Genomic DNA, 18,189 nt, shown 5'->3' with positions numbered 1-18,189 from the left:
AGGTGTCCCACCCTTCTATGTTTAATACTGAAGTAAAATATTCAAAACAGGGATCCCTGGGTGGCGCAGCGGTTTGGCGCCTGCCTTTGGCCCAGGGCGCGGTCCTGGAGACTCAGGATCGAATCCCATGTCAGGCTCCCGGTGCATGGAGCCTGCTTCTCCCTCTGCCTATGTCTCTGCCTCTCTCTCTCTCTCTCACTGTGTGCCTATCATAAATAAATAAAATTAAATTTAAAAAAATATTCAAAACAATAAAAAAATCCATCAACTGGTAAAATGTTAAATAAGCACTGGCACATTCATACAGCAGACTCTTGGGTAGATATTAAGAAAAATGAAACAGATTTATGTTTCCTGACATGAAAAGTTGACCAAGATATATTCCTCAGGTAAAAAATTAAATCAGGGCTGCCTGGGTGGTTCAGCAGTTGAGCACCTGCCTTTTGGCTCAGGGTGTGATCCGGGATGGAATCCTACATCGGGCTCCCAGCAAGGAGCTGGTTTCTCCCTCTGCCTATGCCTTCTCTCTCTGTGTTTCTGATGAATAAGTAAAAAACACTTTTTAAAAAATTAAATCAAATTATAGAATAGGATGTATAATATAATCCTATTTTGTAAATATACATAACATTAAAAATATATGTTGGTAAGGGCACCTGAATGTCTCAGTCAGTTAGCCAACCAACTCTTGATTTTGGCTCAGGTCATGATCTCAGGGTCATGAGGTTATGAGATCTAAGCACTTAGTGTGGAGCCTGCTTGAGATTCTCTGTCTCCCCTTCCCTGGCTCACACACGGGTACACGTTCTCTCTCTAAATAAGAATAAAAATAATAATAATAAATGTTGGTAGCTGTAGGAGCATTCATAAAATTTTGTCAGTTCAATCTTGGAGAAAGAAGTTATGGAGAAATTTACCGGCTAAGTTATATGTTTCTATAATTTTGCTTAATTGTGACTGTGTTTCCAATCAGCCAAAAAAAAAAGTATTTTCAATAATAAGAACATAGAGAAAGACCTCAAATATGAGAAGATATTTTGACATTAGGAATGTACAAGTAGGGCGGCCTGGGTGGCTCAGCAGTTTAGTGCTGCCTTCAGCCTAGGGTGTGATCCTGAAGACCCGGGATCGAGTCCCATGTCACGCTCCCTGCATGGAGCCTGTTTCTCCCTCTGCCTGTGTCTGTGCCTCTCTCCCTCTGTGTCTCTCATGAATAAATAAATAAAATCTTTAAAAAAAAAAAAAAAGGAATGTACAAGTACTTCTTGTTCCTTAAGTCTCCAAAAATACTGATCATCTGTACTCAGATCTCTTTTCGGGTTCCTGTTTTATTTCAAACGATGAGTGGAATACATTTAGGAGTCTCTTCATCCCATAAATCTCATTTCATTACACATCTACTAAAAGAAGTCTATACTCCACTACCAATGCCATCCAACAGCCATAATAAATTAGTAAAATTTTGTTTAATGAAGCAAAAACTTTTAAACTGAATTCATTTCACTTCAGGCAATAGAATTATATTTGTATGACCTGAGAAGACACCCAGAAGGAACTTCCAAGCACACTGAAGTCAGTATCAATGAATGAGTTTTACACAGTGGAAAGTATGAACTCTGGAGATTTACTGGATTTGATTTCCTGCTCCAGGACTTACTCCCCCTTGATCTTCAAGGTAACTTCACTTCTCTGAGCATGTTCCCTCTAAATCACAGAGTTTGCAAGGATTAAATGAAATGTTGTATGCAAAGTGCTCAATACACTTCTTGGCATATACTAAATGCCTACTAAAAGTTCACTTTTGTCATTAATATCATTATCAAAAAATGTCACACCACCTATTAAAGTAAATAACTCATTCCAAATGTGAAAACAAGAAAAGAAAAATACACGATTATTTTAAGGAACCGAAAAAAATATGACTCTCAATACTTTATACTCAGGGACAACTACACATCCATATTTTGCCAGTTTGTGGAAGACAATAAGCTGGATGGGAGTAAAGGGTAATTATAAGAGGAAAAACAGTTGGAAAGGGCATCAGTTGTCAATTTGTTGTGATATATTGAGGAGCTTGTATATCACTTTATCTTCTTAGCCTCTAAGATTGAAAACTATTATAAAGATACAGCTGAGCAATCATGCAAAGAAGTATAATTATAATGAAGGTGCCATTATTCTATGGTTGCTTCTAAGACTCCCTTGATATTTGGCCCTAAGATTTCCAGGAGACAATACGCTTGAGCAGCACGAGCGTAGACCTAATTGACAGATGCCCACTAAGTGGTCATCCGTGTGACAGCAATCATGGCATCCCTCCCTGCTGTACTAGCCAATAATTAGGAAAAAAAAAAAAAGGCCAAGTCATAAAACAAATTGATCAAATATCATATCAAATAGAACATGTAATATACACTAAAAGGATTTAATTTGATATTTTACAGAGAACTTCACTACCAGAACTTAGGAGTGAGAAGAGAGAAGATGGACGTTTTTTTTTTCAAAGCATGTTCTCTTAATCTGAACTTTAGAATAGTTCGGGTTCCTGTTTACAGGCTTCATAGCAAGATGTTTTCTTTCTAGCATGTGTTAGAAGTCTTGAAAAAAAAGCTCTATTCCTAATAATATAGTTTGACAGGTAAGTGTAGAAGTTTAGAGTACTTCAGAAATTAGTATCCACTGGAAGACTTTCCAGGGAAAGTAGAATTTTGGAGCTGTAAAATGGTGGTGTGGGAGTGATGCTCAAGTTACAAGGCAATCATACCATTTAGAGACAACCAGAGAAGTTACATGGGTAATAACTTAGAATAATTTATATTGCTGACACCCCATTTCTTAACAACTGCCCTTCACCTGTAAGAACTTGGCTAATACTGTGGTATTTTCAATTAAATAGATTTGGGAACTGGTAGATGCCACTATTTTAATGAAAACTTAAGAAGTTTATAGGAAGAATGATGTAAAAAGATCAGAAAGGGGGCTTTTGAGTCATGAGGAAAGCATGCCACAACCAAATTACAAGTCAGTGTTAATCCAAACTCACTCTGCTCTTCTACACTTCCCAGCTTTCTCTTGCAATTATTTTTTTTATTATTATTATTTATGATAGTCACAGAGAGAGAGAGAGAGAGAGGCAGAAACACAGGCGGAGGAAGAAGCAGGCTCCATGCAGGGAGCCCGATGTGGGATTCGATCCCGGGTCTCCAGGATCGCGCCCTGGGCCAAAGGCAGGCGCCAAACCGCTGCGCCACCCAGGGATCCCTCTCTTGCAATTAGATTGGGGTCAAATGCCTGGGGTCTGGCCAATGAAATGGACAGGCACAAGTAACATAAGCCAGTTCAGGCCTGACCCTTAAAAACATCCCATGAAACTCCCCAGGCTTCTCTTCTACTGCAGTGACCTTGGAGGCTGCAAGTTTCAAAGAGTGAAGCGAGACGTGCAAGAAAGATATTTTTATTTTATTAAGCCACTAAGATCGTGGGCTAATTTGTACTGCAGCACAACGAAACCTATCCTGACCACTAGAGATGCCAAGCACTGGAGGAGAAAAATGGTAAGTTCTAAGCAATTTCACAGCATCAAAGCTAGCAACTGGTAAGTCCATTTCAGGGGGAGACTTTTACGGTCCCTTTAGCAGCAGTCTTTAAATTGAGATACATGAAGACTTTCCTAAGAGATACACAAATCATTTTTCTTAAAGGATTTTATTGGGCAGCCCGGGTGGCTCAGGGGTTTAGCGCCGCCTTCAGCCCAGGGCCTGATCCTGGAGCCCAGGGCTCCCTGTATGGAGCCTGCCTGTGTCTCTGCCTCTCTCTTTATGTCTCAAACTAATACACTAATAAAATATTTAATAAAAAAATTTATTTATTTATTCTTGAAAGACACACAAAGAGAGACACAGGCAGAGGGAGAAGCAGGCTCCCTGCAGGAAGCCTGATGGGGGACTCGATCCCCAGACCTGGGATCACCCCTGAGCCAAACGCAGATGCCCAACCACAGAGCCACACAGACGTCCCGAGATACACAAATCATTTTAAAGAAATCAATCTTCAGGTTTTCAACTTCCATATATATTCTTGCCTAAAATTGATCAGCCTATGAATAAGCCTTCTTTCATAACCCTTCTCTCTAGTAGGCTAAAGAAAAGCATATTTCTCACACATCCTGGATCTTCCTCTCATCATAGTTCATATTATAAAATTTATTTAAGTGATTAAAACTTTTAAATATCAGCTTATATGCAAGGTATTGTTTTTCAAATCATTTTCAAATCAGTAGATAGACCACTACTACAGATTGGTATGTGGAAATGTATAACACTACCAACTTACAGGCTTCATAAATCAATTTTTTTTTCATAAATCAATTTAGAGTTAGAGGATTTATAACCAAAAGTCAGCAAGGCACAGGATAAAAAATTGATGTTCAGGACTCATTAATGGGCCATCCTTAATTTAACTACTCAGATGATCAGAAGTGGTTGAACCAGGAACTGGTGGAGTAAATGATAGTTACTAACTACTGAAGATGAGTGCTCACAAGCCCCAGAGGGTCCTTGAACTCAATGTTGGTGATGTGACTGTCCCCTGGGAGAAGACTAACCAAAGGTAAGTTCTTTACACAAACTAGAAAAAAAAAAAAAATCCAACTGGCAAAACAGCGCTCAGTCTAGGTTGTTGATGAAACACTGTCCTAAGTACCTGAGGGGAATTATAATTCAATAGCAAAGAAGAAAATGCGTAATTGCAGGGAGTGGAGGGGGGATGTTGCAATGTTAGACTGTGAACAGGATAAGCCCTCTTTTGACACACACACACACACACACACACAAATATATTGAGTCTTATTTTATAGAATACTGCAAATAAGTAAGAGGAATAAAAGGGAAAGTATAGGAAGGGGCAGCCTAGAAGTTGGAGGGTGGTGGTGGATATTTATGTGAAAAAAAATGTTTTATAATTTGATTTGTTTTTAACAGCTTCCAGTGGGTAATTCTGAAGAGCAGAAGAGATGAAAAGAGAATTTAGGATGCTTTTTGTGTGAGGGCCTGTGGAACCTCCCCAGAAATTCTCTTCAATACTGAAGATAAGAATTATTCTTCAAGGCTTTTTAAAGTTTTGGAGAAACTTTGGATGGAGAAGGGAAAGCTAAGAGCATGTTTCCAAGTATACATAGCCTACCATGTGTTCATGTTACAAATTCTTTAATAGTATTAATACTGATTATCAAATTGTCCATGAAAAAGGCAGTATTAACATATACTGGCACCAGCAGTGTATGAAAACGGTATTCTCCACCATCTTCCACACACTGAATATGATCTCCTGGTTTTGTGGGATTTTTTTTCTTGTTTGTTGCAAATTTGACATTTAGAATTTGTGTCACTGTCATTTTAATTTGCATTTAATGACTTCTGAAATTAAAGCTTTTTCATATCTGCTCATTTCATATCTACTCTTGTAAATTATTCTTGTAAATTCTCATAATTTTGCCCCATATTGCTAAGGCAAAATTACATTACTGATTTGTATGTATTCTTTATACATGCAGTAATAATATTAACCTTTTATTATACATATTTCATAAAAGTAACTTTTCCCTATCTCTTGTTTGCTTTTTGAGTTATATTGGAATCACACTTTCAAAAAAAGCATTTTACTTTCCACTTTTGGTATTGTTTCAGGATTACTCAAGACTACCCACACTTCCAGTGATTTGCTAAAAGGATTCACAGGACTCGGCATACAGTTGTATTCGTGACTAAGGTTTATTACAGCAAAATGATATATGACAGGAAGAGCAAGGGAAATAAACAAGCAGTCTGGAAAAGCCCATGCACAGGCTTCTTATGTTCTCTTCCTTCTGTGAAGGTCACACCAAGCCTGCTTCTTTCTCCAGAAACAAAAAAAAGAGCAGTATGTCCAATGCTTCTGCTTAGGGAAATCTATTACAAGCTCAGAATCTAAGGTTTTTACTGAGGGCTATTCACCTAGACATGCTCTGCTTCCCATGTGCCAAAATTTCAGACTCAGAGAAAAAGCAGGCTCACCATAAATCACATGGATTGTACAAGCCATCTAGGCATACTTATTAATTAGGAAGCAATTCAAGTGCCAAGTTCCCAGATGCCATCCAAGGGCTAAATTTCTAAGATGGTCATTCTAAAGACGATAGCCTGACAGGCACCTGGGTGGCTCAGTCCATTGAGTTGTCCAACTATTGATTTCAGCTCAGGTCATGATCTCAGAGTCCTGAGATCAAGCCCTGTGTCTAGCTCCACACTAGGCATGGAGCCTGATTGAGATTCTCTCTCTCCCTTTACCGCTGCTCCTCCCACTGTCTCAAAAAAATAAATTAATAAATAAGAATTTAAGAAAAAAATAATAAAGACAGCAGTCTGAGGCCTGGTATGTTAACTCTTTTCTGCATAGGTACCATGATTTCCCAATCCCAGATTACAAAATGTTCATGTATAGGGTGGGTTTCCCATTTTAAAAGCTTTTATTTTCCTATTTAAAGATTTAAACTATCTAAAGCTTATTTTTTTCTATTTAAATATTAATAGTTGCTTCTTGGATAAGCAATTATTTTTTTCTTGCTTTCTATTTTTCTAAATACTTTAGGTTTCCTACAAAATGTATGTATTTTTTTTATAATTGGAAAAATACGAAGAAACTTCCTTTTTTTTTTTTTAAAGGTTTTATTTATTTATTCATGAGAGACACAGAGAAAGAGGCAGAGACATAGGCAGAGGGAGAAGCAGGCTCCCTGTGGGAAGCCTGATGTGGAACTTGATTCCAGGACCCTGGGATCACACCCTGAGTCAAAGGCAGACGCTCAACCACTGAGCCACCCAGGTGCCCCAAAACACAACTTACACCGAAATTAAAATTTTATTTTCTAATTTCAAAATAAAAATTTGTGTCTCAAATAGTTATACTCTCTTATGTTTGCCTTCACATTGAAGTACTCTCTCACCAATTTTATGCTCAATGAAAATTTTTAGAGGTGTGAGTTAATGTTTTAACATCTGTGTTGCACCTGAGTAAAGAATATTAGTCTACAAAGAGGTAAATATCTATAAAACAATTCACCCATGCTTGACTACCAGGGACAAAGTGTACACAGAGTTGAAAAGAAGATGATTAAAAAAAAAGAAGAAAGAAAGTAAAGTAACAGTAAAGTGTGGCTCTCAAAAAAAAAAAAAAAGAAGTGTGGCTCCTGCAAACAAGCTGCTTCTAATACTTGCTTTATCAATGAAAAATATTATGTAAGTGATAGTTAAGTGATTCACTGTGTCACTATAGTCCTAACCCTATCAATGAGTGAACTAATCACATCCTAGAGATACACTAACAGGGCCTCTATAAGGAAAACGGAGATGTCAAAGTTTCAGGAAATATCAAGGTAAAGCTTATGCTCTAAGTATACATACAAGCATTTCTATATATAAAAATTATTAAATATACTCTCCTGTAATACGAAGTGTTTTATATCAAAAATATGTTTTTAATATTTACATTTATGCATTTTTAGCATGAGAGTAAACACAAGGTTCTGGAGCAGAAATGACAGTTACTATTACTTATATTAAAAAATAAGTCACTTTTGGGATGCCTGGGTTTCTGAGTGGTTTGAGCATCTGCCTTCTGCTCAGGACATGATCCCGGGTCCATGGATTGAATCCCACATCAGGCTCCCTATGGGGAGCCTGCTTCTCCCTCTGTCTGTGCCTCTGCCTCTCTCTCTCTCTCTCATGAATAAATAAATAAAATCTTAAAAAAAAGAAAGAAATCACTTTTCCCACACCTAATACACCACAGGCATCGTAAAGAGAGCCAGTTGGTTAGGCCTGTACATACAGGGGGTAAACCACAGGAAGGATCCCCAAAAGTATGAATTTAGAAGGCAGAAAAAAGGTTAATCTTGCTAATGTAAGCAAATTCTCCTTAGCAAGAAAAGGGAAGGTCTCAGAATTTTTACCCTTTGGAATGTAAATAAATGTCTCCAGGGAAGATTAACTTCACAGGGTTTATAATCTCAATCTTGAATGTCTCCCAGGCTGAGTTTTATAGCCCATTGAAAAAGAAACAAACTTCCTGGGCATTCTCTAACAATCTAATCTCTTAACAATCTTTTAACTTCCAAGTCTTGCCCTTTAACCCAGGTTGTAGTTTGCTTGGCTTGCAAGGCTGTGACCAATGCAGAAACATGAAAATAAACACTTCTTGATAATACAAAGTAAAACAAACCAAAATATTTATATTTGCAGCCCTTGTTAATATCCAACACCTCCTAAAATATTGGCTTTCACACCCCTCTGGAGAGCCTTGGGAATTCCTCAGAGGTGCCCCAGAAGCCTCTTTTCAGGGGGGCATTTAGAGGTGCAGAGTGAGCAGGGCTCGGAAACCCCAAATCCTGCTTCAAATACAGCCCATCCGCTCTCATAATTTTGGCTTCTAATTATGTTTTTTTGAAGATACGGCTCTACCAAAAAAAAAAAAAAAAAGCCATTTATAATGATGTGAATGGAACTAGAGGGTATTATGCTAAGCTAAATAAGTCAATCAGAGAAAAGACAATTATCATATGACTTCACTCATGTGGAATTTAAGGAAAAGAACAGGAGCATAGGGAAGGGAGAGATAAATAAAATAAGATTAAATCAGGATGGTAGACAAAACATTAGACTCTTAATCATAAGAAACAAACAGAAAAAAAAAAAAGAAAGAAAAAAAAGAAACAAACAGGGTTGCTGGAGGGGCCATGGGAGGTGGGATGGGGTAACTGGGTGATGGACATTAAGAAGGGCATGTGATGTGATGAGCACGGGTATTATATAAAACTGATGAATCCCTGAACAATACCTTTGAAACTGATAATACACTAGATGTTAATTGAATTTAAATTTTAAAAATAAATTAATAATAAATTTAAATATTGCTAAAAAATGCTAACCATCAAAAAAAAAATTGGGGGGCACCCGGGTGGCTCAGTCGGTTGGGCATCTGCCTTCAGCTCAGGTCATGATCCCAGGCCCCGCATTGGGCTCTCTGCTCAGCGGAGGGCCGGATTCTCCCTCTCCCTCTGCCTGCTGCTCTGACTACTTGTGCTCTCTCTCTCTCTCTGTCAAATAAATAATTAAAATCTTAAAAAAATTTGAAATCCACTAGGAAAAAAAACCAAAAAAACCACCAAAATATCTTAGGCAACCTAAATAAAAATCTTGTCTTATAGAAACAGAACTGGTTCCATTTACATTTACACTTAAATTTCCTTGGCTTGGTTCTCTTACTTGCATTAATGTGAAACCTATAAAATAACACACCACCACAAAGTTAACCAATTATTCCTGGGGCCCCCATATAGTTCACAGGTACTCAGAAAGTTCTTGACGTTCCATCTGTTGATGTACAATGCCACTTGAAAAAAGTACCTAGACACTAATAGTGTCTTCCAAGAAAGCACTGCCCTATTCAGTATCCTGTTTCCAATGCTAATCCTCCCTAAACAGTGCTCTAATTCTCTTGGGGGAGGGGGGGAGCCCATCGGGAGAGGTGGGACCAAAACTTCTGTTGTTCACAAAAATAAGGATTGCCCTTTTCTCTCCACAGGACTCGGACTTCAGAGGGCAGCCACCATAGTCTCATATCCATCACCCCAGGTCATGTTTCTACCTCCAGGTAACACAACATAAAACTTCCTCCCCTCCCCCTCACCTCTCTTCCCCTGAACTCACGACCATAAAAATAAATTCAATACAGATAGATGCCTCAGACCCACCAGTGCAGGCACTCAGACTGCAATCCCCATGCTAACACCTGGGAAGATTCTAGCTACATTTTTTTTTTTAAAGATTTTATTTTATTTTTTCATGAGAGACACAAAGAGAGAGAGGCAGAGACATAGGGCAGAGGGAGAAGCAGGCTCCATGAAGGGAGCCTGATGTGGGACTCGATCCCAGGACTCCAGGATCACGACCTGAGCCAAAGCCGGATGCTTAACCACTGAGCCACCCAGGTGTCCCTGGGAAGATTCTAGCTACATTTATAAAAATTCAATATTGAGGTTGTATGTACTAATTGCTAAATCTAGAACAATAAGCAACACAGCATTTTCAACATTTTTCAATGTTCACTTATCTATGGAATTGTTTAAAGGACAGCTTGTCAATTCATCATCTTTATTTAGATTTCAAAAAATATATATATTTCCCGGGATTAAAGAAGTCTGAGTTCTGCTTGCACCTCTGCTTGTTATATGAATTTAAGCAAGTCACTTAACTTCTCTTGGCTATTTCTCATCTCTAAAAAGGCATATGGCCTATTCTAAGAAGTGATCCAAGTGGAATCTGGAGTTTTCATATAATTATTAACTGTCCCTCAACCCTCATATATACTTGCAAACTTGATGAAGGGCACACTGTCATGTATAATCTACCCGTCAAAAATTCTCACTGTACTTCTTTTCCTCCCCTATTTTTTTCTAAGATTTTATTTATTTATTCATGAGAGACACAGACAGAGAGAGAAAGAGGCAGAGACACAGGCAGAGGGAGAAGCAGGCACCATGCAGGGAGCCGGATGTGGAACTCGATCCCAGGACCCCGGGGTCACGACCTGGGCTGAAGGCAGAGGCTCAACCGCTGAACCACCCAGGTGCCCCTCCCTCCCCTATTTCTATTGCAAGTTCCTATGTGTAGAAGACAGGAAGACATCACTACAGGGAACATTCTCGAGGTGTAAGCCAAGTAAAAAGACAATATACAGTATTTTAATCAATGTGCAAAGCATTTGCCAGTTATTAAAAAAAATTAATAAAGGTAATTTTGGCTCCCATTGCCCTCGTTTTGTGCTCCCTCTTCCCCCAAAAGTGGACAGGTTAATGATAGAAAAAGTAAAATAACTGAGAACCACAGACTGATAATGATGTGACCCACCCGACAGCTTATTCTATAAATATCTGAGGGCCCAGTTACCAGGCATTAAGCTAAACACCCATGACAAGGCCCAAAAGCTAAATTTTTGGCCAAGCCATAAATACATCCTAACGTGGATTATCTGGGGTCCTCATGCCTTAACTGCATCACTAAAGCCTTAATGGCATCAACCTGACTTGATTCTACAATTTGTGTCTGAAGGAGAAATTGGGAGAACAGAAGAACTCCCTCAGAATAAATAACTAAAAAAGCCATTGGTGTCTCCACTCCTCATGGAGGGCAGAAGCTGAGGAGACACCACAGTCTTCAGCCAGCCTTATCAAATGTCTTTAATTCTGTTAAGGAAGGAATGCAAGGAAAAGAGTCATTTAGGAAAATACATATTTGAAATAAGGAAAATATCTAAGATAATACTAAAACTTTCTGCCCTATCTCCACATAAAAATCAATTTTTTTAAAAAACTATTCAAATGATAAATAAATAAATACAAGATTCCTAGTAAGAGTAACAACACTTACTTCACTTTCCAAAATTATTACCATTTTTTTCCTAAAAATACAGACCAGGGATCTTGAATTGACTTTCTCACTCATGAATTTTATTTCTACATGTGGATTTGAGAGGCTTATTGTTTAATTGTTATGTGGTAAAATCAGTTATTAAAATATATCAAATGCAATTGCAAAAATGATCAGACAAATTAAAACTTAATTTTTCTCTATTAAATTTTGACCCAGCCTGTCAGAGGCGGCGTGCAGGGGCAGCTGCAAGGTGCACGCCCGGCCTCCCCGGGGCCGCGATCTCCTGAATCCCCCCAGGTGCTGATGTCATGAGTCACAATGGACTCTGGCTCCCAAACTCTGAGGAAAGAGAGTTCTATACGACGCCAGCCCATTTAAACCCAAACCACGACTTCTAAATCAAATTCTGGGACAGGTGTCTGGTACAAGAGCATGTTTTATTAGCCATCAGGTGTCCTGCTGGAACTGGCACATTGTTCAATAATACCAAACTCTGAAAAAAAAAAAATAATAATAATAATAATACCAAACTCTGTGGAAATAGTCAAGATTTTCACAGCTATTGGTCCAAGCGTACTCATTGAAAATCTGCATCTGAGCACCTGGAGGGGGGGGGGGGTGGCTCAGCAGTGGAGCATCTGCCTTTGGCCCAGGGCGTGACCCCGGGGTCCCAGGATCCAGGCCCCGCGGGCTCCCCGCATAGAGCCTGCTTCTTCCTCTGCCTGTGTGTCTGCCCCCCTCTCTCTCTCTGTGTGTCTCTCATGAATAAATATATAAAATCTTTAATATATAAAGTAGGGGATCCCTGGGTGGGTCAGCGATGGAGTGTCTGCCTTCGGCCCAGGGCGTGACCCCGGGGTCCCGGAATCGAGTCCTGCATCGGGCTCCCTGTGAGGAGCCTGCTTCTCCCTCTGCCTGTGTCTCTGCCCCTCTCTCTGTGTGTCTCTCATGAATAATTAAATAAAATGTCTAAAAAAATGCATTAGTTTGGGCTGCCCGGGTGGCTCAGCGGTGTAGCACCTGCCTTCAGCGCAGGGCGTGACCCCGGGGTCCTGGGACCGAGCCCTGCGTCGGGCTCCCAGCGTGGAGCCCGCTTCTCCGTCTGCCCCGTCTCCGGGTGTCTGGTGCATGAATACATAAGCAAATAAACCCTCTAACATGAAAGTCAGCCTCTGTGCCCCGGAGCCACCTCCCCCGCCGCTTGCATTCACATTCACCCAGAGCGCGCAAGGAGTAAAGTCCGACACGCGTCTCCGCGCCGGGGAGCCGGGGAGCCGGGGAGCCGGCTCTGAAACCCCTCCCGAATGCGGCTGCATGTACCTTCTCAAAGTTCTGTGGGCGCGGGACAAGGGCCGGGGGCAGGGCCAGCGCCGGGGCGACCCCGCCCCCGCCCCCCGCCCCCGCCGAGCACCGCGGCCCCCGGCGGGCTCCCGACCGCGGAGCGCGAGGGGCGGCGCGGCCAGAGGGCGGGCGCGGGGCGCGGGGCGCGGACAGGCTTCGGGGCGCGCGGGTGCCCGCCCCACGCCGCCGCCCGGCCCGCGTCCCGGGGGTACCTGAGCGCGCGCGGCCGCTCCGCAAGCCCCGCCCGCCGCCCGGGCCGGAGAGCAGGCAGGTCCCCCGCAGCGCCGCGAGCCTCGCCGCCGCCGCCGCCGCCAGCATCGCGCGCCTCGCAGCCTCTCCCCTCGCGGCGCCAGCACAGCGAGCGCGCACCACCCGCCGCCGCCGCAGGGGCGCCCGCGGGCCCCTCAGGCTCCGCCCCCCGCTCCTGGGCGGGGCCGCGCCGCCCGACCCCGCAGCGCGCTGCGTTCCGGGCCCCAGTCGGCCGGGCCCGAGCACGCCCCGCGGGGCCCTGGCGGCCTTCGCTGGAGCCGACTGTTCGGCCTCCCTCTCGTCCTTCTTCTTTCTCTTGCCTTTAAGTCCAACCAGTCTCTATCCGGATCAGTGACCCGCTTCTCCAGTGCGCCCGACGGAACCCTTGTGCCGCCGGAACCAAGATGCTGTGCTGCGCTGGAGGCCGGGGGACAGTGTCGGCAGCGGACCGCCGAGCCTCTGAGAAGGGTTGGTCGGGACAGTTCCGGCGGGAGAGCGCGGCGCTGAGGGCTTGGGCTCCGTCTCCTGACATGCACCGGCAGAACCTTCGACCCCCGACTCCTCCCTACCCCGGCGCGGGTGTAGGAGGTTGGGGTAGCGGGAGCGGCTTCCGGGGTGCCCCGGGCGGAGGCGGACCGCGGCCGCCCTCCCCTCGGGACGGGTACGGGAGTCCGCACCACACGCCGCCGTACGGGCCCCGGTCTAGGCCCTACGGGAGCGGCCACTCTCCGCGACACGGCGGCAGCTTCCCGGGGGGCCGATTCGGGTCTCCGTCCCCTGGCGGCTACCCTGGCTCCTACTCCAAGTCCCCCGCGGGGTCCCAGCAGCAATTCGGCTACTCCCCAGGGCAGCAGCAGACCCACCCCCAGGTAATAATAGCCAGCGTTTGCCGAGCTCTTACTGTATGGCAGGCATGGTACTAATAATAATCCCTCTCCATGGATTATTTTGTCTAATCCTCTATGAGGTGAGATACTATTGTTGGCCCTGTTTTGCAGATGAGTAAACTGAGGCTGAGAGAGAAGTTAAGTAACTTAGGTTACCTTCAGGACTTTCTGAGGTGGTTTTTTTTTTCCTTGTTTTTTTTTTTTTTTCTTAAGATGTTATTTATTTATTCATGAGAGACACACACACACACACACACAGGCAGAGACACAGGCAGAGGGAGAAGCAGGCTCCACGCAGGGAGCCCGACGTGGGACTCGATCCCGGGTCTCCGGGGTCACGCCCCGGGCTGAAGGCGGCGCTAACCCGCTGGGCCCTCCGGGCTGCCCTGTGCTTCCCGTCAGCAGAGCCCTCCTGCTTTGGACTCGTGCACTGCCGTTCACACACTGTCCTCTGCCGGGGGCCCGGCCCGTTCGTTTGAGTAAATTATTCTCCGAGGGATAAGAAAGGGAAAGCATCCCCAGCAGAGAGCTCACCGGAGTTACATGGTGACAGACAGACACCGGTGCCATTTCCCTACTAATAGAACCGCGGCGGGGGCGAGGGGCGGAGGGGGTGGGGGGGGAGCTTCAAACTACACTGGCTGCTTCTCAAGTTTTCCTAAGGGAAGATCGTTGATTTTGTAAGATTCTCGTTCTCCTGGAGACCGAGGGCTATTTCTGGTGTGGCTAGGAGGTCTGTGGTTCAACAAGCTCGCACGGTTTTCTAACTTCCGATAGGGCTAAACCAACCCCGACCCCTTTTTGAGTCCAGAGCTAAGGAGATAAAATTGCACAGGATGGAAAGGTTCTTGAAATTTTGAAGCTGTAGGGTTAAGAAGGGAAAAGAATAAAAAAAAAAAAAAAAAAGATTTTTTTTTTTAAATTTCTGTTCAGAAAAAAATGATGGAAATTTTGAGGAAAAATGGAAACACAGTTGCTTATTTCATCACCAATGGGTAGTTCTGCAAAGCTTCTACATAGAAATTGAAAAGTATTTGAGCTGAGCGTTGGCTTGCCGTTATTAGTAAATGGGTATGTCAGACCGGCTTAAATACTCTTACAGACCAAAACACTAGGTTAAAGGAAGAATGGATTTTGCAGTTGAACATGTTTGGGTTCAAAACACGACTTTTAAACTAGCAATGTGATCCCCACTAGCTTTAAAAAAAAAAAAAGTGCCAATTATCTCTACAAAACATTTTTTTAACTGATGATTTTTTTTCTAAAGGGTTCTCCAAGGACATCTACACCATTTGGATCAGGGCGTGGTAGAGAAAAAAGAATGTCTAATGAGTTGGAAAGTTATTTCAAGCCTTCAATGCTTGAAGACCCTTGGGCTGGCCTAGAACCAGTATCTGTAGTGGATATTAACCAACAATACAGCAATACTCAAACATTCACAGGCAAAAAAGGAAGATACTTTTGTTAAACATTTCTGAAATTCACCCGGAAGCTTCATGTGTCAGGAACATCTTGGACAAAACTTTTACTCCTGTAATTAAGTTGAACCCTAAGATGGTGACTTTGAATAACAATTAGTTGAGTCTTCTTGGTACTTTTCATCATATCAAGTATTGTTGATATTAGAGAAGACATACAGTACAGTAATTTGCAACATTTAGCTCTTTGGAAGTGCCTATCACATTTTAGAAGATTCACAGTTTCCAAATATTTAACGTTCATGGTTATATAATGGACATTTGTCTTTCAATGGTTTTCCAATGTTTTAAAATAAAACATTTTTGTCTTTCTAGATATACTGTGGTTTTGTCATATGCTAAAGAAATAGAATTATTAAAACAATGCCTGTAATCACTTGCTTAGAATTCATAGATAAATATTTTGCATACTACTTTTGAAAATGAAATAAACCATCCTTTGAGCCAGAGACAGTTCTATATTTACTCACAGGGGAAAGGATGAAGGAAGAGAACAGAAAAGAATTCTATTCTTATTTATCATAAACATTGTTCTTTGTGCATAGTTTATGTAAATGGTTTTGCAAATGCATTGAAACTTGACTGAAAGTTATAGAAACCCACCTAAAGGGTATTTATACTTTTTATACTCGTTTTACTGGAAAAGGCAGTGATAGACTATTTCTTGCATAGTTAGATGGAAGTGTCCTGGATGTAAATTTTTCAACATCTTTGAATATTGTGGAGCCATTTTCTCTTGAGCTAAGGAAGGTAGGGTACCAGCAGTCAAATCACTTCTTCCTTTGTGAAGAGAACATCTCCCAACACTGTCCATCCCAAGAAAGACAGATTTGTCATGCCTGGATCATGTTTCTGTCATCCTGAACCAGTCACTCTGCCCAAGGCAGTGAGGCCTAATTAGCTTGAACTGTGGACCTCCCCTATAATGAGACCGGGTCCCATAATCTTCAGCCCCAGTAGGCCTGCCTGGATTAGAAAAGTGGTTTTTCCAGACGAAGGGATGCTACATGTGTGTACCTACATTAACTATTTAAACAAAACTAAGTCTTCCAGCATTCAGGGTTTTTTGGGTATCTTGAGATCACAGCATGATGAAGATAGAGCTACTTAAAAATCTGTTTAAACATTCCCAAAAAGAAACCTCTAAAAATGAAATGGTCACACCACCTATTTGACCCATACTCCGTTCTGTTAGTTCTCACAGAGGCAAAGAAGAAAAGGAGAAGGGAAAGAGTTTAGATTTATGGAAACTTTTGTGACAGCCAGGGATATTTCTACCAATTAATAGCTGGATGAGTTATTTAACTTCTCTATGCCTCAATTTTTTCATATGTAAAATGAAAATAGTACCCATGTCATAGAGGTGTTGTGTTTGAGGATTAAATGGGTTTATGTGTGCAACTCTTAGGCCAGAGCCTGGCACATAGTAAGCACTCAATAAATGGTAGCTATTACTTTCTCATTCACCCCTATAGAGCCTCAGCTGCTAGAATGATGTCTGGAAAATAGTAGGTGCTTAATAAATATTTGGTGAATGAATGCAGACATTCTGATTATAACTACTGTATTGCTCTGCCTTGTCTCCTGTTCTAAAAAGGATAGTAAATTAGTAATTTTCCCCAATATTTTAAAGGAAATGTCTTTATACTCTTAACGTCTTTCCCAGATGACTTGAGGTCATGATGTGTCATGAAAATTAGAGCAAGTAGAATACTTTTGTAAACCTCTTAATGAACTTTATAGGTAAGAAATACTATCTTTAGGAAATTGCATTTGGAAATAATTATTAAACCACCTCTTAGAGATCACTGGATTATTGGCAAAGATGAAAAAGGAAGTCAGGAAGGATCTTGTGCCAATGTATTCATAGTGTATTTGGAAGATACACAAATTGTAAGAGTTTCAATGGTTTATGTGCATTTTATTTCACTCTAAGTGTAATATCAAACAACGAAATGTGAAATTCTTTCTTGCCAAGTTACCAGCATCCACTTCCAGAGCTGACCTTTTCTAACTTTCTTAAGAGAAACTTTTTTTTTTTTTTTTGTCCTCAGGAAAGGTGCATTACTGTTTGACTCTAGTTGATAGTGTATTCAGTTATCAAAGTTCTTGCAACATTGATAATTTGGTTTGTTTCTATTATTAGTCTTTGTTTAGCTGAATGAAAGAATTGATCATTCTCTAATATGAAAAATAATTGCCTTTTATTGTTACAAAATACACATTTTTACCTCCATAGAAATGATATATAACTTAGAAAATTTTTTAGTTAAGTATGCAGCTTAAATATTTAGATAACTAAAGAACAGAGGTATAACCTGTAGTTGGGTCTTCAAACGAGAGTGTGTGTACTTGGAGTCTTCAACCTTCCAAGGAAAATGCAGGCATAGAAAACTTTCCAGATCCTCAATTCTCATGTATACTCTTTGTTAAAATGATGTAAAGAACATTTCCCTGTTTAGTGGATTATGCTAGTTCTCCTTTTTACCTTCTGCCTTTTCATAATCACCCTTCTCCCAATTTACATAGGAAAACTATGGTGAGTTTGTGTTTTATAAAAATAACACCAACAGTATTTCAGGTCCCACATACTCTTCTAGAACCTTGCACTACGCCATCAAGCTGTGGAGTTAACATCCCTCAACCTGCACAGACCTTTTTGACTGCCCAATTTAAGAAAGTGTGGTGGAAGCTAATTTGCATTATGAGTGAAGTGTGGTCTTAGAAATGGGTTATCTTGGCCCAGGTGGAGATGTTCAGAATTCAGATGTG

The 18,189-nt window shown here is 41.7% G+C and overlaps 2 protein-coding genes across 4 annotated transcripts in view; one reads left to right on the top strand and one right to left on the bottom strand.

Annotated features, from left to right (window-relative positions):
- The window catches only part of SUGCT (succinyl-CoA:glutarate-CoA transferase), a 719,796-nt gene extending 706,405 nt beyond the window's left edge, over positions 1-13,391 (bottom strand). Inside the window, exon 1 of one of the 2 annotated variants that reach the window (XM_072760056.1) lies at positions 13,016-13,391. In XM_072760056.1, the coding sequence (XP_072616157.1) occupies positions 13,016-13,121 (106 nt within the window). In that variant the 5' untranslated portion in view covers positions 13,122-13,391. The remainder of the gene's footprint in view (positions 1-13,015) is intronic. The other variant, XM_072760054.1, reaches the window with a different exon arrangement.
- MPLKIP (M-phase specific PLK1 interacting protein) overlaps positions 13,260-18,189 on the top strand; it is a 148,577-nt gene continuing 143,647 nt past the window's right edge. The window contains exons 1-2 of one of the 2 annotated variants that reach the window (XM_026006648.2): positions 13,260-13,921; positions 15,207-15,733. In XM_026006648.2, coding sequence (XP_025862433.1) covers positions 13,457-13,921; positions 15,207-15,407 — 666 coding nt within the window. In that variant the 5' untranslated portion in view covers positions 13,260-13,456 and the 3' untranslated portion in view covers positions 15,408-15,733. Of the gene's footprint in view, positions 13,922-15,206; positions 15,734-18,189 lie in introns of those variants that run through there. The other variant, XR_012001852.1, reaches the window with a different exon arrangement.

This window comes from Vulpes vulpes, chromosome 5 (genome assembly GCF_048418805.1).
Source record: "Vulpes vulpes isolate BD-2025 chromosome 5, VulVul3, whole genome shotgun sequence".
Lineage (NCBI taxonomy): Eukaryota > Metazoa > Chordata > Mammalia > Carnivora > Canidae > Vulpes > Vulpes vulpes.
Note: the sequence above shows the minus strand (reverse complement) of the source record. Positions and strands in the feature narration are given on the sequence as shown.